This window comes from Apteryx rowi, unplaced genomic scaffold, assembly GCF_003343035.1.
Source record: "Apteryx rowi isolate R43461 unplaced genomic scaffold, aptRow1 scaffold_96, whole genome shotgun sequence".
NCBI classification, from domain to species: domain Eukaryota; kingdom Metazoa; phylum Chordata; class Aves; order Apterygiformes; family Apterygidae; genus Apteryx; species Apteryx rowi.
Genome location: NW_020451271.1, coordinates 1789430 through 1812086, shown reverse-complemented (window position 1 = coordinate 1812086; position 22657 = coordinate 1789430). Strand labels below are relative to the sequence as shown.

Here is a 22657-nt window from a genome sequence, read left to right as displayed (position 1 = left end):
TAAGATATCTTAGCCTTCTCTTCTCCAAGCTGGACAGACCATGTTCTCTCAGTCTCTCATCACACATCATATGCTCCAACTCCCTGACCATCTCAGTGGCCCTCCACTGGACTTGCTCCAGTACATCAATGTCTGTCTTGTAGTGGAGAGCTCAAAAAAGGACACAGCACACATAGTCTGTGTGCGCTCTAGCACACAGACTCTTGGTTTCACAAGTGCCAAATTGAGGGGAATGATGACTTCCCTGGACCTACTGGCTATAGTGTTGCCTGTGAAGCCCAGCACGTGATTGGCCTTCTTTGCTGCAAAGGCACACTGCTGACTTGTCCAGAGTACCAAGGTCCTTCTCTGCAAAGCTGTTTTCCAGCTAGTTGGTCCTCAGCCTGTACTTTTGCATGGGATTATTCTGTCCCAGGCAAAACATTCTGCATTTGCCTTTGCTGAATGACATGAGGTTTCTGTCATCCCATTTCTCCAGCCTGTTGAGGTCCCTCTGAATGGCAGCCCTGCCCTCCCGCATAATGACTTCTCCCCGCTCTTGTTGTCCTTGAAGATCAGCCAGCTCTCCTGGGCGCCTTTGCTTCTCAGAGCTAGCTCCCATAGGATCCTGCAAAGCAGATCCCTGAACAAGCCAGAATCTGCTCTATTTAAGTCTGCAAGTCTTGTTCAATTCTCTTTGGATTTTAAATTCCAGTCTCATGGCTACTGGTGCAAAGGCTGCCTTCCTATACAGGCACCTGAAATGGGTCCCCTGTCATGCTGACCACCGGGCACTTCCTTACGGTTCCCCACATCTGTACTTCTCTCCAGGCTTTCATCACAGTCTCCCAATGAACCTAATCTAAAGCCTCCCTTGCTAGGTTAGCAAAGATGTTGGCAAAGATGTTCTTGCCATATTTTGTCAGCTGGATTGTGTCTCAGGATCCATCAGCAGAATGGTTCCTTAAAGAAGTTGTAAAAGCCAAAGCCTTATCTATAATAATAGCTGCACAACCACGTATTGACCTGCAGGCTGTCTGCACCTACTTGAGCCTTTCTCCTTCATCAGCAAGATCAAGGAGACCATGGCCTGAACTTCCCTATCTTCTACCCTAGTCCCCAGAGATAACAGTCATTCTTGCTGTGCTCAAGGTCTCCCTTATTGGTGCCTCGGTGGATAAACAGTAAGGGGCCTGAGGGTCAGAGGAGCCTCAGCAGGCTCCCTACGATGACTCATATCATAGATCTGAGCAGTAACAAGCCTCCCAAGAAGAGCAAGTCAGGTCAGCAGAGGCACACCACCATCCCCCACAGGAGGACTTCTTCAACCATTTATTACCCTTTGCTCCCCCTTGGTACTGGTTCACGGTTCAGGCTCAGCTGGCTCTAATGCTTCCTCTGCGAGAACTTGTTCCCAGAGAACCTATTCCCAGGTCTTTACACCTGTTCTGTAACTGCGCATCTAGAGGCAGAGAAAGACCTTTCTCCTGTTGCCAACAGACATTAGCATCCATCATCCCCTACCTTGTGAATCTCCATCCATCCATCACTTTAGCATAGCCTCTAGCTATCTGTTTCCATGCAATGACAGCTTTGGGTTCCTGCCTCTGTAAAGTCTCTGCAAAAACCCTGTCAATCTCCTTTTTGCCCTTTCTGATGTTAAGCATTCTGCTCATTTCCTCTCACAACTCCTTTAACTACAGACTCAGTACCCTGAACAAAGCATGCCACTGATGCTGCTGTTGCCCCCAGCCACAGCCTCAGGGACCGGCACCACATAATCCCTGTAACCCAAGATCTGGATGGCCATGTCTTCCCCTGGTACTCCATCTGGGCCAAAGCGGGTCAAAGCCTCCAACATGCTGGGGCAGTCATTTTAACAATACCGTAGTGCTGTCTTGATGCACATTTAAAGTTGGTGGCAACTCCAGTGCTGCTGTGATAAATGAGAAACTACTGTTTTGTCTACACATCAGCCACAGCACTCAAAAGTACCTGACATTCACTGGACTTCGAAATCCTGGCCATAAGGTGAAATGGAAGTTTACTGTGGGAAGCTTAACTAAGATACCATCCGAGCTGCCAAACTGGCTGACCAAATTGTGTTCAAAAGGAAGAAAGAGGGAAGTCTAAGGCAAAAAAGAATCATTTGGGGAGTACAGAAAGAGGTATGGATGGGGCTGCAATATTAAACCTTCAAAATATCTTTTCCATTAAAAAAAACAGACAAGGGGATCAAATTACACAAGTACAAAAGAATATCATAAATTTTTAAGGGCAAAATTCAGAAAAGAAAAAGTACAGAAGGATTAACTATGCAACAAATGTATTGACTACATGGGATATCAGAGCACCAAGACTACATCTGATGTTTGCACCACATTTTTTTGACCAAAGAAAAAGTAGGTCTGGCTTTATTTGTACCTGCAATTCCTGTAAATCCAAGTTATCAAACAAACATAGAAGATGAAAAAGAAATGATTATCAGCCTACATGGATTTGACGAGAACAAACCTTGTGAAATCAATCTAATTTCTTACTGCGGCTGGGGAACTGGCTTAGAGGGGAAAAGATGTGTCATGCATTTTGACTTTAAAGAGATTTTTGATACTATTTCCCATTTTATTAGCTTAAGGTAAGCTAGGAAACTATGGTGTAAGTGCAAGTGTCATGAGATGCAAAACTGGCTAAATGTCTGTATTCTGAGAACCCTGACTAATGGCTCAATGACAGATGGAATAACTGAACTTTTGCTAGTGGCTTTGTCTGCGTTCCATAGGGCAAATCATCTGATAGAGTCATTAATGATTTGGAGGATGGAATAAAACATATCCTTACTAAGTTTGTGGAAAATGTGAAGGCAGGAGCCACTCTGGTCATGTTAGAAGGTAAGATATTATTCAAAATGATTTTAATGAAATGGGGAAGTGGTCTAAGAGGAAGGTTTCTCCAGCCTGAAGAGTGCCAGATTTCTCAGCCATCTCTCATATGAGGAAAAGCTGAGAGAGTTGGGCCTGTTCAGCCTGGAGAAGAGAAGGCTCAGCAATGTGTATAAGTATCTGAAGGGATAGCGTAAAGAGGATGGGGCCAGACTCTTCTCAGTGGTGCCCAGCAATAGGACGAGAGGCAACAGGCACAAACTGAAACACAGGAAGTTCTGTCTGAACATGAGGAAAAACTTCTTCACTATGAGGGTGACAGAGCACTGGCAGAAGCTGCCCAGAGTGGTTGTGGAATCTCCTTCTCTGGAGATATTCAAAAGCCATCTGGACGTGATCCTGGGCAGCCTGCTCTAGATGACCCTGCTTGAGTAGGGGGGTTGGACTAGATGATCTCCAGAGGTCCCTTTCAACCCCAACCATTCTGTGATTCTGTGAAGAATGCAATTCAGTATGGTAAGTAGGTAAGAATACGGTATAAAAAAGTATATTCATAAATACCAGATTTGAAACAGCTGGCTACACGGCAGCTCTGAAGAAAAGGATTGTGGTTTACAAACTGAATGAGTCTAATAGTAAGGAAACTTAGGCAGTAGAATAACAGGATTTTCCTAACTGGGTGTTTTTTATGACCAGTTTAGACAAAACAATGGTCGATACTGCCTTGTGCCAACAGGAATGGCTTACTTAAGTCTTGACAGTTCCTCTAATGAGTTTTCATGATTCCTTAAGAAAAATATGCACTCAGTACATGGCTTTGGGTAGCATATGGCATAGCTATCCTTGTACATTCAGTAAATAACAACACAGTAACATGTATGTGGAAGAAAACTACCTAATATCCAAGACTGAGAAAATGKGTTTCTAAGTCACTGTCAGACATCTTTTGTCAAATTTGTGAGAAACTGTGAGCTCTTCAGACTAAAGAAATAGAAATACAGAAACAGAGAACCTGAACCCAGCAGACTTACTTGCTTTATTTAGAATTCTGTGCTACAAGGAGTGCCACTGGAATCAACTGGACCATGAGAGGTCAGATAATATTTTAGAAGAATAAGGCTTTAATGATATGGCATAGAATATTAACAGAAAAAAAAGACTCTCACATGCAAAAGCATTCCTTGTATTCTTTTTTCCTCCCTTTTCCCTCTCTCTCTCCCATCCTTTTGGTTGTTTATTTTCTGTTATCATTAAAACTCTTGATAATTACTTTTTAAAGCAACACAAAACATGTATATCTGATCTAATGCATAGCTAACAAAAGGTCCTTCTGATTATCAATGTTCAAACAGTATGCACAATTTTCTACTTGCCGTTAATGAAGTTCTCGCTCTTCAAAACATAACATTTCATTCATTATTTTAAAAGGGAAAAGGTTTGCCTCTTAACCTTACATGGAACAGGAGTAGCACAGACATCTTTCAATTTGTGGAACTGATAGTAGCTGACTATGTGCCTGACTTTTGCATAGGCATGTATTGTCTATCACAAAGTTGTGCGTAACTGCTCTGTACTTTTATTAGCTCAAGGTATGAAAACTTTCACTACCACAGCTAGCTACTCTAGGATGGCAAAACCCTTGATATGAACAATGTTGCATTAGCAGAGAAGAGCTGTCTCAGCTTAGCTTATACATTTGAAGAGGTGGTATAACAGCCTGCAGGAAAAAAAATCCTGTTGGCGTATGTCACTTCTTGCACTAAAAGGCTCTTCTAGTGAAGCTATGCCAGTATTGCTAAGACTGCAACCTGTAATACAGACAAAACATAAGCAACAGCTATTACTACAATAGCTGCAAGTTCCAGAGTCTTTATTATGTGTTCTTTATACCTAAAATAATATTAGAAGTTGTTAAGTGTTTTTGTCTGCTCCTGTTAGCCGTTTCTGAAATCAGGGTCAGAAGCAGCCACCAGCGGTCATCTGCCTGAAGACAAAATCAGCTGTACAAACAACACATTCTTGATCAAACATCCCTTTAAGGGAACCCCTACCCACTAAGAAACTAATTGTTTTCATGAAAAGTAAAGATGGGGCAGCGTTTAACCCATATAATATATATATTTTGCCAACAAACATAATTCCTGAATGGGGCAGGACAGCACTCACAATATGCATTGTCCAATCCAGAATCATAACCCTTCTCCCATGAAATTCAGTGAGAATATCCCTCCTATTTTCCAAAGGAGGACAATGAAACCAGCACTTTTTTTTACTTGTGTGAATGGAAAAGYTCAGCTTTATCTGAAAACACCACTAAAACTGAGCAGATTTTGCCTTCCTTTTTGACATTCCCCCTGACTCAGCTCTTACCACACCTTGAGGACAGAACTGAGATGAAGTGTAACTCAAAAATCTCATTTTATATTTTTAGAAGAGTGCCTATTTACTATGGTGTCTCAGTTTCTTCCAATATTTTATCATATTGCTGTGGAATGTATTGGTTCCAGCCCCGAGCTGCAGATTTGGCTCACAGCTCTTCCTTTCTCCTGAAAGGTTAAGAATGCATTTATAATGCCTCTCCCGACACTTCTGGAAAGGTCTTTAGATAACAATTCCAGACACCAGTAAGTTTTTAGCCTGTCAAGTAAGAGCGGTAAATGCGAAGAATTCTGTTAATACAATGTTATGGTTGAGATTTTCAATAAGCTAGAGTGAGGGAATCCTAAATTGTGCCTCTCACAGCAATTCTAATAAAGTGCACTTAAGCTTCTGAAAAAAGAAATAGCTCACAAAAAACTTTGCAGAAAACTACGTTCAGGGCCAAATCCAAAGCCTACTGAAATCAGTGAGATTTGTTCCACTGATTTTCATGAGGTTTTGGGTCACACCTTAACTTGTTCAAAGCAAAGCATTGAGATATAAGTAAATGGCAAAATTTGCTCCCCCTTAATAGGTCCCCATTATGAACCCATGTTTTTGCTACAGAATCTTCACACATTGAGTGCAAATGTGCCATGGAAGTGAATCAAGGGGATTATTATAAATTGAACCTGCTCTCTGAGACCTCTGCTACATGTCCTGGAGGGATTGCTGCATGCAGAGAGAATAGGCAAAAATGTTAGAAAGAACTGATAAAGAGTTAAATCATTTCTCTGCGGATGCCAGCTCTATGTTAGATGATTATAAAGTTGTAACTGTTACATTGTGTATAATTTCTTCATTTCTCACATAATAAAAAACTTGTGGTTAAAATAGAAAGGCCAATTGTGGACGTCCATAAATACGGATTTGTACTCTTGACAAAGCTGGTGTTGCACTTTGCCTCCAATCTTGACCAATCGTATTCAGCCACAGGCCACTCCCAATGGTACATAAATCCTTAGCAGTACATAAATACAAGTTTATTCGAAAATACTAGTTAACTGAGGCACTCTGGTCTCAAGTCCATCCCATGCCAACACCCAACGTTAATGGGGCTTGCCCTGAAAGAATTTGACAGGGACACAGGTGTACAGTGGTCACCTGTTCAACAACAGACCTACTTGCCCATGGCTAGAAGCATTAACTATAGGCACTTCTCTCACACACACAAATATAAATGGTGATGAACCTATCTGTGGTTCTGCTGGCCATGGCTTCAACTTCCTTACCATCATTATCCCACCATGCTACTTCTAAACAGACATAAAAATCTGTGCTAGAAAGGACAGAAGTTACAGGACTATTCTGAGTCTTCTCTGTAAAAACAGCTTTCTGCTAAAAACCATGAGGGTCCTGCTGCGTTTATGATCTTTATACTTTCCAAAATAGGAAGAGAATGGAAGAGGCAGACTAGGGAGAGAGACTAACCTCCTAATGAAGGTACTGAAATGAGCAATTACTGGAATACATATATTTCAAACCACAGTGACACCATTATACTCTCAAAATCTATTAAGCATTTTCTTAAAATGTAGTGGAAGGAAATATTTGAATATGTAAATTTATTGTCAAAGCAAGTTTTTCAAATATGTGAAGAACACTTACCATCAAGGGCTGTATTCATCTGTCATCTCTTAAAAACATATATTAAACAAGTATAAATGACCATAGCTCCAATTGACATTAATGGATTTACAGTGGCTAGAGAACCAGGGAAAGTGAGTTTTGAGTGATCTAATAATACGAAAAACAGGTGATAATGATCTCAGTCGTATCATCACTGCACACCCTGTTGCTCATAAACAGACAAGCATGACATGACCAAACTTTCCCAAGGAAAATCTATCTTCGTGAGATGAAAAAGCATGAACACTTCAACCTCAAGGCTAATTTTTCAGAGAATCTGAAAGCATTAGACAAGAAAGGCTTAGAAAAGACAAATGATAATCTTGTGTCTAAGACATGAGTCTGGGAGTCATGAGGTCTAGGTTTTTTTCCTGGCTCGGTCACAACTTCCCTACGGCCCCAAGCAAGGTCTCCTATTGGGGACAATGGAAATAAAAGGTTACAGATCCATTCTTAATTTTGAGGATAGCTGTCGGAAACAGATTAACCCAATAGGATATTGAGAATAGATTTCCAAAAGATTAAAAATAACCTGCAAAGAGGATGGAAAGACTAGATCTACTAAACAGGGAGGGTCATTGATACAATTCAAGGTTTGTTTTGGGGTTACGACTGGGAAGGTGAGAATGAATCTAGAAATTAACAGAGCAAAACTGATGCACTTAAAATTCAGCAATTCTGCAAAATAATGAAAGGAAAGTTTATTTCACCAACTCCTGAGCAGAGTTTTAGAAAACAAAACTTCAGAAATCAAAATAGCAAAAGAAATTTCCAGGGGAACTCTGGAAAGCATAATGAGATTTCAGGCTTGGTTCAGAGATTCTGCCCTCTCTGCTGAGCCAAAGGACAAAGACAAAAACACTTAAGATGAACCTGACCATCATCAGCAGGATATTAATCCAACACTTCTGAGATCCTGCTGTTATACTTCTCTTCTATGATAATACTGCTCTTAATTCTTACCTTTCACCTAATCCTAAACACATTACAACAGTGTTATGGATTGAAAAGGTCCATTCCATTCCGCTAAGCCCAAGAATAACCAATGAAAGAGAAAAACCTCACTGGGCTGAACAAATGGTGTTCTTACCAAGGGAATGAGCTGGCATCCAGCAATGCAATAACTGTCGGACCCAGCCTTCCCACCTAAAGCATCTATGTGCAATAGCTGCCTTACATCCTGAGTACRTCAATGAACTTTGTTTCCTCACATTTTTCTAAGTCTTCTCTTTTTATGCCAATTTATCTCAAAGCATGGTAAGTAACTATTATTATTATCTTGATCAGTGCAAAAATCTTAATCAGGCTGGTTGACAGAAGACAGCTGACCCAGCTCCCATGTTCAGGTGAATATCCTGATTATAACCCATACCCATGCAAGGACAAAGGCTCGGTTACCCACCACCTCGCCCTTCCCCCACCAGAAAGGAATGAAGCATGGAGGCCAAGAAGGGACGTACGGTGTGTGTACACTAAATACATTTCTGATCTGGTCAACAAGGTGGGCTAGACTCCAGCCTATACTACAGAACACACCCACCCCTTACTTTGGACAAATTCTGAGAGAATTGAGCAAATTTTTTATGCTCACAGGAGATTTACAATAGGTTAAATAAGTACATTTGTTGTAACCACTCAGTTTCAAAATGCTTAAAATTCTTGCTTGCTCTTTTTTTTTTTCCTCTCTTCCATATAATAATCAGTAACTTTCCAATCTCTAACTTGATTGGTTTAGTCATCTTGGCAGGGGACTTAGAAGACAGATCACCGGAGTCCAAACTTTATTCGATGTTGTTAGTGATAGGATCATCTCAACACCTTTGGCCCTCTGGTAACATTTCCTTCATTGGAATTAACATGAAATGTCACAATGTCCATGCTGAGAAACTCGGATAATAACACCTCTTTAAAGAATAGGTATTAATCTAACAGTATTGATTTAACTGACATGCATATACCTTCCAGAAGGGTATGACTGCTTTGCCTGTACTCCAGCCTGTCCAGATAGAGGCCAACTTCTGTCCGGAAGCCTTGTGGGTGCATTAGCACAGTACCATGCCTCAGCTAAGATGCCCTCAGCAGGCTTATTAACCAAGGCACAGCACTGTGCAAACCCAGGAGCTTCATGGTTCCCAGATGGGAACTGGCTCGCCTCTGGCCATCTTAAAGCAGATTGAACATGCAACTGTTCCCATCAATTTGCATAGACAAACAATGTTACTTCTTTAACTTAAAGTTCTTTGGATGCAATACTGTATATGTACAAAAGACTAACGGTGATGATAACAGGAGAAAGTCTCACCTTGCCGTACAGCTGGTATTTCTAATGAAAAAGTAAAATTGTGTATAGATAAACACTGAAATACGACAAAGGCAAATATATAATTTATATATATAATAAAATGACCTCAAAATCTGAGGTATTTCCTTACTTATCCAGAAATCAGCACATATAAATTTCTTACAGTTGAAAAGCCTTTGTTTCCAACTAATAAAATGAGAGTAGAACAGATCTTGAAAGCATCTTAAAGTAATGGAAGATTTAATAAGAAAATGGATAATAAGAAGATACTTTTAGTCTAGCAAAAAATGCCAGCATGTTAATAATAGATGACCAGCACTACTCTGTGTGATGTAGGAAACTGTGAAATGTTACAAAGCTAAGTCTCACGCTAGTGAAATGCTGGCTGGTAACACTAAGAGAGTCAGTATGTGTGAAAGGTATCTTCCCTTGAGGATGTCCTATGGGTATATTCTTAACCACAACACTTTTTAGATCAGAAAAAGGGTACTAATTTTTGCAGGCTTCCTAATGGTTCAATGACTTCATCTAATGGCACCATCTAATAGTGCCTGCACTTACAGAGCCCAGTCAGTGGCGCAGCTGCCTCGGTTACAGCTTGATCCCTCAAGGTACTGAACGCCTGAGCGGAAGGCAGCAGGTGTCCATAACTGCCACTGCTCTCAGTGGGAGATGAGGTTACCCCCTCCCGTAAGAGGTGCTCCACACTTAGCACAATCAGGTTTCTAGGCTTCTGACAGTTTATGTTCTTGAAAGGCTCAGAGACTATCCTTTAAACACCGAGATCATTTATTGCCTCATTTTTAGAGGAAGGGAATGTATTGTGAATGGGCTGCCTTGGAAATTATTCTTCTGTCTAGATTGGGATCCACTGTCAGATGTGCTGCTGTCATTCAGATAAAAAGAGCTACATACAAAAACTAAAGCTTTGCTTCCCAAGAGATCAGAATTTCTTCTTCCTATTGCAATGAATATGCTACAATATCCTAGCCAATTCCAGTTATCAAAAACTGAATTGAACAGATGGGCCGATGAAGGTAACATACCAAGCAAATCATGAATTCCCAGTTCTTTGAATGCAAACTAATCAGTGCTTCTATCAGGAGAAAGAATTCTTCCTTCCCTCAAAATTGTCCAATTCCTGTATACAGATGGTCAGTTTCAGCATTTTGGGGACAGTTGTTTATTTTCCCATTCTCCAGGATGCCTTTAGGAAACTGATTCCTGTTTTCTTTAATAATTTGTGTCCAGAGGTAACAATTCAGGGGGAAATCACCAACTAAACATGCAGTCAGTCCAGGCTGTCTAGATGTTTGCAAGTCTCATTCTGCAGGACAATATTCCAGATGATTGTGTCAGGATCAACTCAAATCTGTCAACACCTGAAAATAATCTTTCCAAAAGAGAATTTGTAGTTACTGCATTCCTCCTCAAACAGAAAGACATTTTTGTCCTTGCAATGAATTTTTTGCACCTCTATGCATTTTGCAAACAGTACACAATTAAAAATAAATGTGTTGTCCAAATTATGAGTCCACCCAAATATAGAAAATTTGCTTACAGAAATGGAAATGCACTCATAGTCACATGTGGCCAATACAACAAAGGAATTATGGTAACTATATGCAGAAACATGCGCAGACACCAAGCAAAAAAAAAATCTAGGACTCCAAAGACTTTCTGTGAGGCCTAATGCAAGTCATTTAATGTATGCATGCTTCCTTTTCTGACTGCATTGCCTGTTTTGGTTTGCAAGCATTTGAGGCAACGCTTATCTCAGGTACGCATCCTAGTGCATGGCCAACTTTAGCTGTTAAGCACTTCAAATGATTCTTGAAAGTGCAAACTCAGCACCAGATTTAAGGCAAGGCTCCTCAACAGATGAATAAGCAGCGTGAAACCCTAGCAGCATTGGAGCACTCTGGCACATGCTATACCAACTACAGTTCAGTGTATAAACCTCATAGGAAACTAAGAGATCCACATGGCGCAGAATTTCACAGGTCATATAGGCCAAGAGAGGCCAAGTATTCAGGAAAACTGAATAACAAATGTTGAAATAGTTATCTGTACAAAGGAAGGACCAGAATCTCTGCCGCTCAGTAAAATCTCAGATTAACCTTGATATTCTTTCTCCCACAAGACTATGCATAAACAGCTCTTCAGCTTTTAATGCAAATAAATTTCACTTGTTCACCACTGAAGCCTGGAACCTTTCATAGGTACAGAAATGCAATCAAATTATTTCATTTCAGTTTCTCCCCACACTCTTTCTAGATGATCCAAGTTTGTTAAATGTGACCAAAAAAGGGTATAGGTAGTGTTGTTCTCCAACGGTAATGCAATGCACTTTTTCAAAAAGCCAGGGTATGTAGAAAATTTAAGCAGATCAGGGTGTCTCTTCCTGACCCTGATAGGTTTAGTCCCCGTCCCACCTCTTGTCCCACAACAGAACAACAAGCAGCAAGGTGCACAATTCTATGTTTAGTGATGCAATAACATCTCTGTGTGGCTGCTCCACACTGCAGTTAAAGACAAGGCTCCAAGCACCTTGAATTACTGCTGTGCAAGAAGACACACTGCTTCTCAGCTGCACCAGCTATATTTTGACAGTCATCAGTACATTCAACTGATCCAAACTTAGGGCTTGATCACATTAAACCAATTTAAATCAAGTTTGGCACTTTGTGGTTACTTCTGGTAAAACACAGTCAGCTTTGGCTTTCATCAAACCACTATGATTAAATTATACATTAGTAATACAACTTAAAGTCATTCATGACATCCATGACTAAATTTAAAATACTTCAATATACCTAAACTCATTCATGACATTTGAATGAAATTTGGATTTAGGCTACTGTCATTTGCATTTCTAATTTGTTATCATAAATTCTGACTTGGAAGAACTTTTTCTGTTTCATTCTAACACTCCTGTTGAAAGCCCTCTGACAACAGCATTACAGTAAATGACATAACTAGCTCATTCATCATGCATCAGTCATTAGCCATTGCTCACATTGCCTTCTTTTCTAAACTAACCAGTCCTTTTTATAATGCAGCGCAACCAACAGAATGTGAAGAATCACATCTAACTGTGGATTAGACTGAATTCCCATTCAGGTTGCACATCTGTAAATCAATCTTTATAACACTGAAAGTGAAGCTGGAGAAATACAGGTATGGATCTTCGAGACTGGAGTTTCAGCCTGGTGTTCGAAAGTGCTCTCCTAAGCAGCATTATTCACTTTCCTGTTTTAACCAAGGAATTCTATGTCTGATTTGTAACTACAAACACCTTTGCCATTTCTGCCAATTCTCTAGAAGGCAACAATACTGTTAGCCAAAGGTCTCGTTATGAGACAGCTCAGCCACAAGCATGAAAGAGATTTTCAGGATGGGGAGAATCTGAAACCAGACGTTCATTGGGCCAATAACCAGCTACAAGTAAATATTAACATCCTTGAATGGTTTGGGGTTGGGGGAACAGGGTCTGAATCATACTTTAATAAAATAGATGAATATCAGAACCTGGAACTTGTTCTGAAATAGTTGGGAGAAGAGTTGAGAAGCAGTTGCTTGGCTCAAGAAAAAATAGGAGCAGGCTCTGAGAAAGAATGAAAATAGTATCATTTCACAGTTAAGCATTAGAACCAAGAATTTTCTGTTGATGAGAACAGAAATTGCTTAATCAGAAGAAAGATGAGGCTGAGCACCAATCAGCAACTTTCACGAACAGAAGACATAACAGGAAGCAGTGAGAAATGGCTAAGCTATCTTCCACATGTGGACATTTTAAAGCTTCTTGGATGTGTATGTTAGTGGGGTACACTCAAATGGGCACCTTACAAATGCATGGTTGGCTGGCTATGGACTGATTAAATAATCTTGAATAGCTCAGGGGATTTTCAGGAGGAGATCATCTCTCTTCAGCGTTCTGAGTACAGTAGCTCCTTCTGGATTAGAAGGCAGAGAGGCTTTGAGGTTTCTAAGATGTAAATAATTCAGACAATCTGTAGGAGCAGCAAGGTTTCTTTTGCAGCTAAAATCTTCTAAACACACTTACCTTGATGATGTCTACCTAATTCATGAAAAAAACAATATTAGAGAAGTGAAACACTCTACTCACTGTGGAGTAGAAAGATACAGTGAGCTTTTAGCAGGAAGAATAAATAGCTCATAAGCAGAGGCAGAACTGAGATGGATAACCTGTGATGTTATTTCTGCACTATAATGCATTATGTTTTCCAGCTTTAGATTTCTTCAGCTTTTTATTCTGTGAGTGGTGGAGACTGAGCTTCCTAAAAGATTTTCTCTATCGTTCCATTTTAACAGAATCCCATTTTGAAAACATGTTTAGACATATTATGAGCTCCTTTCTCCAGGATAGAATCCATCTAAAAAATTATGTGTAATTGTCTTCTGTGTTTGTAGGGACACTGCACACACACACAAGCTTCCAAAGTACTTTTCTTGCAAGAGAATCCAGGGATTGCAGACAGGGCAGTGAAAATGTAGCATTCCCAGAACAGTACAGAGTATTCAAGGCTCAGACAAAAGGAAAAACTAAAAGTGGATGAGATTCCAACATCAGTAAAAAATGTCATCCTAATACAATTGTGCTTCTTTAGCTCTTTTTATTCAAAAGGTCTGATACGAACGCAGTAAGCTTCACAAAGAACTGTGAGAAACTGGCTTAGCAGTAGCAGCATGTTAAAGAAGGGAAAAGTTATTTTCTTAAGATCTTGATTTCACTAAAGCCTTAAACAGCAATTCCTCCCATGYACAGTTACCTTCCATTTTTCCACTGAAGAGGGTTCCGTGTCCCTTCCTGTTTATGTTGATCCGAGTGCACTTCTCTGCATTCTTCCTTCCATTCGCCTGCATCATCACCCTCACTATAAAAGCATATCAGGATCCTTCTGTTCATGGTTCATCTCCTAATTATTCCTCTTCCTTTACTTTAGTTGTAGATTCTTTGGTGTTTGACAAAGTCCTCCTCAGGGAAGTTCCATTTGGCTCAATTCTCAGTCATATGTTCTTTATATATAATTTCTACTTTTGATCAGAGTATCCTCACATTACTCTCAGCTAAAACTTTTGTATTGATGGAACAAAAAAGTATATTTCTGTCCTTCAATGTCTCCTTTTCCTGTTCCTCACATGTGCTTTACAGCAGAAATGCAGGTCTCAGAGACCTGTGGAAGAAACAACTGTATTCAAGAAGAGAGCCACCCTCAACACAAATAATTGTTTTTCAATTCTCTCTTGTATTCCACATGATTTTCCATTTTATTTCTTCTTGATGTTAATTTTTGTAAGGGATATTTCTCTGCCAGAAATTGGTTGTTGTCTTAAGTAGAAAACTTTTTTTTCCTTTCCTTTTACTGTAATGCTGGCCTTCATTAGTTGGAAGGAGCTCGCTGCCACTTTTGCTTGAACGTATCATTGTAAAGAGCCTCTATGGAAAAGAATGACTTTCAGGGACTTTAATAAGAGCTGGAGGGCATTCAGCAACTTGTAAGAACAAGTCCCAAATCACCGCGGCATTAAAAAAAAGAAAAAAATCTGAGCTAACATGCAAGGTATGGCTGTGTGTGATGAAAGACAAGATGATAAGGAAGTATAGTAAAAAATAAAAAGACTAAAATAAAATCTTTTACTACCTTTTATTACCAGGGTCTTAAGTACTCTGTATGTTCCTGAGATCAGAGAGCAGTGATTAAGCCCAGCTTACTGCTGTCTTTTACAGACCTGCCAAAGGCACAGATCCTTAGTGAGATCACAAAGATTTCACTGGTCACACGCAGGAAAAAAAGCTCATGATATACTAAAATCTGTGATAGTGTTCCTGGCACTACTCTGTCAGGGAATTGCAATTCGCGCTGAATGTAGCAGTGTATCATCCTAAACTTGTTGGCATACCCTTTAGGAAGATATGCATTAACTTCTCTTGATAAATGAGGAGATACTGTTTCATCTGATGTGATTCAGAGCTACTTTAAGATTCAAACTGAAGCATCTTCTATTTGCTATTACCTGAATTATATTTTCAAGTCAAAATGTTCTAAATAAAAAGGAGAAATTTAAAAAAAAACTTCTTCCTGACCTACGACAAAACTGAAATCTTTCCAAGCTCCATGCAATTTCTTTCTAATATTATTTTTTATTTTTATGCGATTAGAAGGCTTACAGTCACCTCCCTGCACTGACATTCCTAGCAAGGGTGCCATGTCCACTTTCAGCAAATGGAGTGAAAACTTCATAACACTGTCCTGCCAACACTGCTCAAAAGCTGACCTGAGGAAAGATGGGCAAAAAAGATCGCTTTGGTTTTCATAATACCTTGGCCATCTCCTGATCCTTCTAGTATAACATAAAGGGTGGAATTAGGACACATATGGAAATAACATTTCTATATGGACACTATATCAAGACACTAACTTATTTCATATAGACCATGACAACTTTCGCCCTCACCTAAGTTGCAGTGAATTTTGAACAGTGACATAGAGGTGAAAAACTCTGTATCATATTATCAGCCTTCTGAACCATGCAGTCCCTTATTACTGTTCTTTTATATGACTCATCTAGAATCAAAAATGTGCAGACAAAAAAACAGGGTCTCAGACCCAAAATGACTGCAGTTTGTTTAACAATTAATTACTGGACGGAATGAATAAAATCTATTTTGCTTTAACACTAATGAGCCTAAAAGATCTGACATACCATATTGTATCAAAAAAAAAGTCTGTGAAATAATAAATGACAAGTTCCCCATAGTTCCTTGTTCTCATTTAATTTAACCCTGAAGTTTGACAGCAAGAGATGCAACTGGATACTAGAATTGTTATTGTCATTTAAAGCTCATTTCCACAGCATTATGCCCCAAAACATTAAGAAATTAATTCTCTCAAAGCAACCTAAATTATCGTGTATTTTAAATACCCTCCTAAGAAAGAACTCAAGGCCCTTATTCTTTAAACTTGGGTAAGACCATAGAATCATGGGATAACCTAAGCTGAAAAGGACCTCTGAAGGCCATCTGGTAAAACCCTCATGGAAAGCAGGGCCAAATTCAAAGTCAGATACAAAGTTAGACCATACTTCAAAGTTAGGTCAGGTTTCTGAGAGCCGTATTCAGCTGGGTTTTGAATTTCAAGGATGGAGATTTCACAACCTCTCCAGAAAACCTGCTCCATTGTTTGACTACTCTCACAGTGATTTTTTTTTTAAATAATCAGAATTTCCCCCTTGTTGTATCTTGTGTCCATTCCCCTTCTTCTTTCCCTGTGCTCATTTAAGAAGAGACTGTCTTACCAATATCTGTACTGAGTGCATGACTTGATTGTGCCCCTATTCAAGTGAAGGACAAAACCTCGACTGATTTTTCTGTGCAAGATCAAGACCAAGGATCTGTGTGACTGGTTTGACTCTCATTGCTCATTTAAGCGATTAAATTTATTAATTTATGTCAAAAGTAATTTGCACAGATGAGCCAAAATGCAACACTTTTACTTAAAAAAAAAAAAAAAAGAATTGTGATATCATTTCTTATTTCTTAACATGTCAGACTGGCTACAAAACTCAAAGGATCTACTTTATTCCTTTAACATGCTCATAAGATACAAACATATTGAAAGACATGATGTAAGATGATCTAATCTCACAAGTTTCTCTTTTATTTTAGATTCAAACCTCACAAAATCAGCAAGATTTAAACAGCATCTAATCAACTGCCAGTGCTGCTCTCATTCGATCTCGAAGCATAAACCTTACTCCACATTCAAGTTCTGCAAGTCCTAGCCAAATTCCATTTGGATCCAACAGGGTCTTCCTGCTGAATTTCAAAGATTTTCAAAAAAGCAAACTGTGTTTCCCCGGCCCCAGAATTTTGTTTTGGCAGAATGTAGCACATCTTGGAACAGGAGCAAATCATCAGCAGATTCCAATATTCCTAAAATAATTAACTCCCCAAACTTACTGATCTTATACACAGAAAGGATGTCTATATAACTCACACTTCTCAGGGAATTCCTATTATGATTGTTAAAATCTTAACTCTTTCACTGCATCATTATATTAAAAAAAATCTAATTACGTTTCTATATGACAACTGACTGTCAGTGATAGAACAGCAAGGGATTGCAGAAGGATAGCATGTTGAAGTGAATGGAGCAGCTGTATGGCTTCTTTAAGAAATTCACCTAGTTCAGTATTTTTAGGGACCTGTGCTCTCTAAAAGGTTCCTTAAGTCTTGAATTCCCAATTTTGAATCACTGAACTGAAAGAAATATTATGTGGAGTCTGGGGAGGAGGGGATTTCACTATTCAGGTTGAATTTCTGGTGTATGGAGTGGTTAAACACTATACTGAAAAGGTGTATTTTAATAACAGACATCTCCCAGCAGTTCCATTAAATAAACAAAAAACATGAAGTGAAAAATCACTTACTGCTAGCTGTTACTCTTGTGTTCTTGATGACAGAGATCTTGCAAATGCTATAATCTCATACATTTTTTGAATGTCAACTTGCAAAGATTTAACTCAACTTGTTCTACTGAATGAGGTGTATTATCCAATCCTTAACTTTGAGTGCATTCATACATCTGCAGAACAAGAATATCAACCTGTTAGGCACAGCCACTAGAAGCAGTTGTATGTTTTGGGGATGCCATTTGAGTTACCTGAGCAAGTTACCAGTCTCACATGAGTTTCCTTAACAGAAAGGAAAACATCCTGCAATCAGTATATTGTTCAGCACTAAAACCCAAGTTAGTACAATACACACCCCCCTCTTCCTTCCTCCTCCTCCTCTACCAGTGGAAAGATGCTTCATCTCCAAATCAATGGGCCAGTGATTCTTTTACCAACATAAAAAGATGCAGCAATTTATCGGTTCAAAGATTTTACTTTCTCAAATTTATCAAATCTCTTGAATCCCTAAGCTGTTAACTGAGTAACTGCAATATGTCATTGCTAACATATAAGCACAGATAGTCAAAATCAGAAGATTTCATAAAGTGCATTTTAGCAGAAGTTATAGTTCCCAGCTTTATAAACCATTTTAAAATGAGATGAAAATCTATGCATGGTATATATCTTTTCCCGACATAACTACTGGAATCTCATTATGTATAGTAATAAATGGCGAAATGTTATCTTTTAGTCTAACGGATACACTCTTATCTCCAAGTGTAAGGATTTACATACATCAGTATAATTAACGTTAATGGGAATTACAAACATAAATCTTCTGAATATCAAGAGAAGAATTAATTCATTAAAATGACCAACTTCACTCACCAAACAATCTCTTAGTCAAAATATTAATTCACAGAAGCTGTGTTTCCATGAGAATTATTTCTCCTTGTGGTCTGCTGACAAATTATTTGGAAAGTAACAGGGTAAAGAGGGAACAGATTATTTTATACTAACTATACCACATAAGGTTATACTTCTAAATCAAGGTCTATACAATGAAAAGAGTGCAGCAAAGTCCAAAGATAAAAATATGCAATGAGATTTTCAAAGTTATGAAGGGAACTCAGCTATGTAACTTTGATTAATCTTCCATTCATTGCTTTGAAAATCTCATCTGTGATCTCTAATATTTACAGTTCTTTGTGCTTGCATATCTGTATACTTCTTGGTACCAAAACCTTCCACTTAATGTAAATGTTAAAACAAAATTATCCTGCAATGGTAGTTACTCAGAAATACATTTTCAAAGCAGTGTGAAGGTTTTCACTGTGTGACACATATTAACATCAATTGGATTCACACAGCTAAACCTCTGTGCAATTCTTTCTCAATTTACCCCTTCCAGAATTTAATATTTTTTTGCAATTGCTTTATTTTCCAAACATTTTCATGCTGCAGTATTTTATGGCATGGTGGCTACTCAAGCATAGGCACCATCTCTGGCAGCTGCTTTAATTTTCTAGTACAGACAAGGCCAACATCTGTGACTTCTGGTGGCACTAGTAAGAATTATGGCTATAATCCGAAGGATTCATAGATCCTTAAGATGTATTTTCCTGATGTATATGTAGCTCCTAATAGTGTTAATGACAGATTTATGCACAGAAAGACACACACATACCTTTAAGTTCTTAGCTTGACAACTTTGCAAAAGGTATATTGAAAAGCTTAATTGCAGTAAGAGCAAGTAAGTAAAGTAAGAGCAAAACAGTCAAAGAGATCATAGGATTTAAAAAGGTGGGTGTGTGTGTGTGGAGGGGGGGGGAACAATATTGTTTTCCTTCCTTGAGCAAAATTCCCTTGGTTTTCAGAGGCAGACTTGGCCCTCAGCCTGCAGAGGTGTAAGCTAACCATGCAGGAATCCCTGTGCTTAACAGCTTTTCCCAAACAGGTGCCCCCTAGCACACTGTCTCTATCATTATTTCCAGAATTCTGTATTACACATGATGATATGGATTGACATTTAAGAATGAGATTATAATTAAGCTATTTAAGATTAACTACAGAATGTCCTTGAGATTACTGAATTCAGCAGTAAAATGTATTTATTACAAAAGGTAAAAGCAATAACTCAGCAATAAACATTTTTGTGGATCAAAACATTAAAATGACAGTAATATCAGTTTTCAGTTATGTTGAAATCCTCCCAATGTACACAAACAAATCTTCTTGAAGTTAATGCACTTACAGCATCATCATTAGAGAAAGGATATTTTATAGACTGTCACACAATAACTGTTGTTCTCTTTACCTAGTAATTGTGATCTTCATCCCAGCATCATATTTCCATAAACATGCACTACAGACAAAAGTTAGAGAAGAAGACAGTTCTGAAAAAATCAAGAAACAGCACTACAAGGCCACTAAATACTGCTTACATCTTTAGAACTAATGAGAACCAAATCTTTGATACAAACATGCTTCCAGGGAATTGACTATTTCACATCATTTTATAACAAAGAGAATCTACATGGCACATGTCCACTATAAAAGGTATTGCCAACTGTAGTTTATAATATATGTCTAACTTTCTTAGGTGATATCTAAAGGTTAGTCTAAAGGTTAAGCCCAAACTGTTCACAGAAACCTTTTCTGACATGACTAGAATATGGCCAAGGTGAACAACTTCCTGGCATTTTCTTTTAAATACATGGCCATCTTTCTCCTTTTCTAAAGTTTTTCTCAAGCCATATAAATCATCTGTACTTTTAAAATGCTACAAATTAGCACTACAAGTGCTTTGGCTTTTGTAGTATTTAATCTAAATGCTGTCCACAGTTAGTAATAAGTCTTTCACCTCTCCATAAACGGATGCAAGGTAAAATAAATCTTGCTTAATGACAGTAATGTCTGGGGATGCAGTTTTGCTCATGACCTCTGAGATGTTAGAAAAAGATCTAAAACCACCTGTGGTGACAACTTCTACAGACATAAATTCAACGCTACCACCACCGAGATCATGGCAAGTACCTGAGCTTTGAGTTCATGTCTACTAGATTACATCTTAGATCTAAAACATGGCTTTTATTTTTTAAATGAAAATAAACTGAAATGAAAGCATTTTGCCATACAGACATTTAGCAGTGCCTAAAAGATACAGATATGACAGTGGACTGTTATTTTAAAACAGGTAAGTACAGCAGAAAAGACTACATATTAAAGTCATTTTTTGAAAGTTGTTAGATCATCTAATAGGCCTTTTATAAAATATGATCTTTTTTCTGAAAGATTTTATATGCATTTCCCTACAGGTTATGGTGGCTATTCACACTTTACTTCAATTTCTATAGCCTCCAGGTAATTCTACAGTACAGTAAATACAGTTATTATAACCTCCATAGCTGTCGGACAGAGAGATTTTTGAAGACAGGTTTGTTTCTCCTCCCACATGCACAGAAGTAAATCAGGAGTAATTTTCCTGCAGTCAATAGGACAGTATCTGCAAAACTGGTGCAAAAGAAGAAAAAACAGACCAGAAATGTGTTGAAAAAGCTTTCCTAAAAGTACAAATGATGTATTCTCTGCTTTTTGGTAAGGCTGTTTCAAGGTTTTATACCACAGTTAGCTCCATCACATTTAAGCATATCTAAATAAGGTCCAGACCCACACTACAAACAATGGAGATTCTCTGCCTTTGTAAACTGGTATGTCTGATATAAAGCCTTGGAAAAGACTGAGGTGCTTCAAATAAGCAATTCTATGTATCACATTTAAGTATACATTAATATTACCCCTGAAACTGAAGCCATTTCAAATTGCTGTAAGAGAAAAACAGAAAGATTAGCAAAGGATTAAGAGAAAACAGTAGGTGCATCCCACTTTTCTTCTTTACAGACACACACAAGGAATAGCACTCATCTAAAGAAAGATCATGTGGCAGAATGATGACTCTGAGTCAGTAGAAAAGAGAAAATCTTTTAAAATACTCTTGGGACTAGAACTAACTGTTAAAGGAAGAGCATTATTTTATCATACTGCTAATGAGCCAGAGGAAGGATTATTATTGTTTGCTGTTGTTTTGTCTGGACAACTCTTTCCTCTGAAACAAATATGCCAACTTCAGGTAAACAAAGAAGAGAAGACACATTTTTTCCTGTTGTTTCAGTTATACGCTCAGGAATATTTAATCGGAGAAAAGGAACCCCAAGAAAACTCACAGAAGAGGATGGGTAGATTTTGCATTTTGGAAAAAGAAAAGGAAAAAGAAGAGGGTGGCTCTGGCCGATGGTTTCTGTGCGTTCCTCGCAAGGACCCCGGCACGGGAGGCCCGCGCCCTCCGACCTGCGGCCCCGACGGGGCGCAGCGCCCCGCAGCGCCCGGCAGCCGCGGGGCAGCGCCGGCGGATCTTTCCCCCCTTCTCCCTCCTGCCCGCTTTGCACCGCTGGGGGAAGGCTGCACTTCGCCCCGGCGGGGAGCGGCATCGCCCGGCCGAGGGAGCCTCCCGCGGAGGCGGGAGCGGCCGGGCGCCGCAGCAGGGGCCGGGGCACCGCTGCCCCCAGCCCGGCCCGACGGCGACGGCGCCTTCCCTCCTCCCCAACACGGACGCTAAATCCTCTTCACGTCGCACGGCAGAACTTACGGGCCGGGGGCGCGGAGCGGCCGGGGGGCGGCGGGAGCGGGGGGCGGCCCGGCGGCAGGGCACCCCCGTCCCCGCGCCCGGCGGGCCGAGCGGGCGCCCCTTCCCCCCGCAAGCGCGGCCGTGGCCCRGGGCGGCGGGCACTCACTCACCAGCTGCAGCGAGCAGAGGAAGACGAGCGTGCAGCGCCCCGTGCAGCAGCCCATGGTGCCGGCCGGCCCCGCCGGAGAGCCGCCGCTCCGCGTCTTCTTGCCGCCCGCGCTAACGCAGCCCCGGCGACGAAGCGGGGGCTCGCCGCATCCGGACAGCCCGTCCGTCCGTCCGTGCCTCCCTCCCCCGCCTCTCCTTGTCCCCGTCTGTCGCTGCTCCCTCTCCTTTGTTGAAGGGTTT

General features: G+C 39.8%; 1 protein-coding gene across 1 annotated transcript in view; it reads right to left on the bottom strand.

Annotated features, from left to right (window-relative positions):
- The window catches only part of NKAIN3 (sodium/potassium transporting ATPase interacting 3), a 339777-nt gene extending 317304 nt beyond the window's left edge, over positions 1 to 22473 (bottom strand). Inside the window, exon 1 of the mRNA XM_026054704.1 lies at positions 22420 to 22473. Coding sequence (XP_025910489.1) covers positions 22420 to 22473 — 54 coding nt within the window. The remainder of the gene's footprint in view (positions 1 to 22419) is intronic.
- Positions 22474 to 22657: the final 184 nt, after the last annotated feature.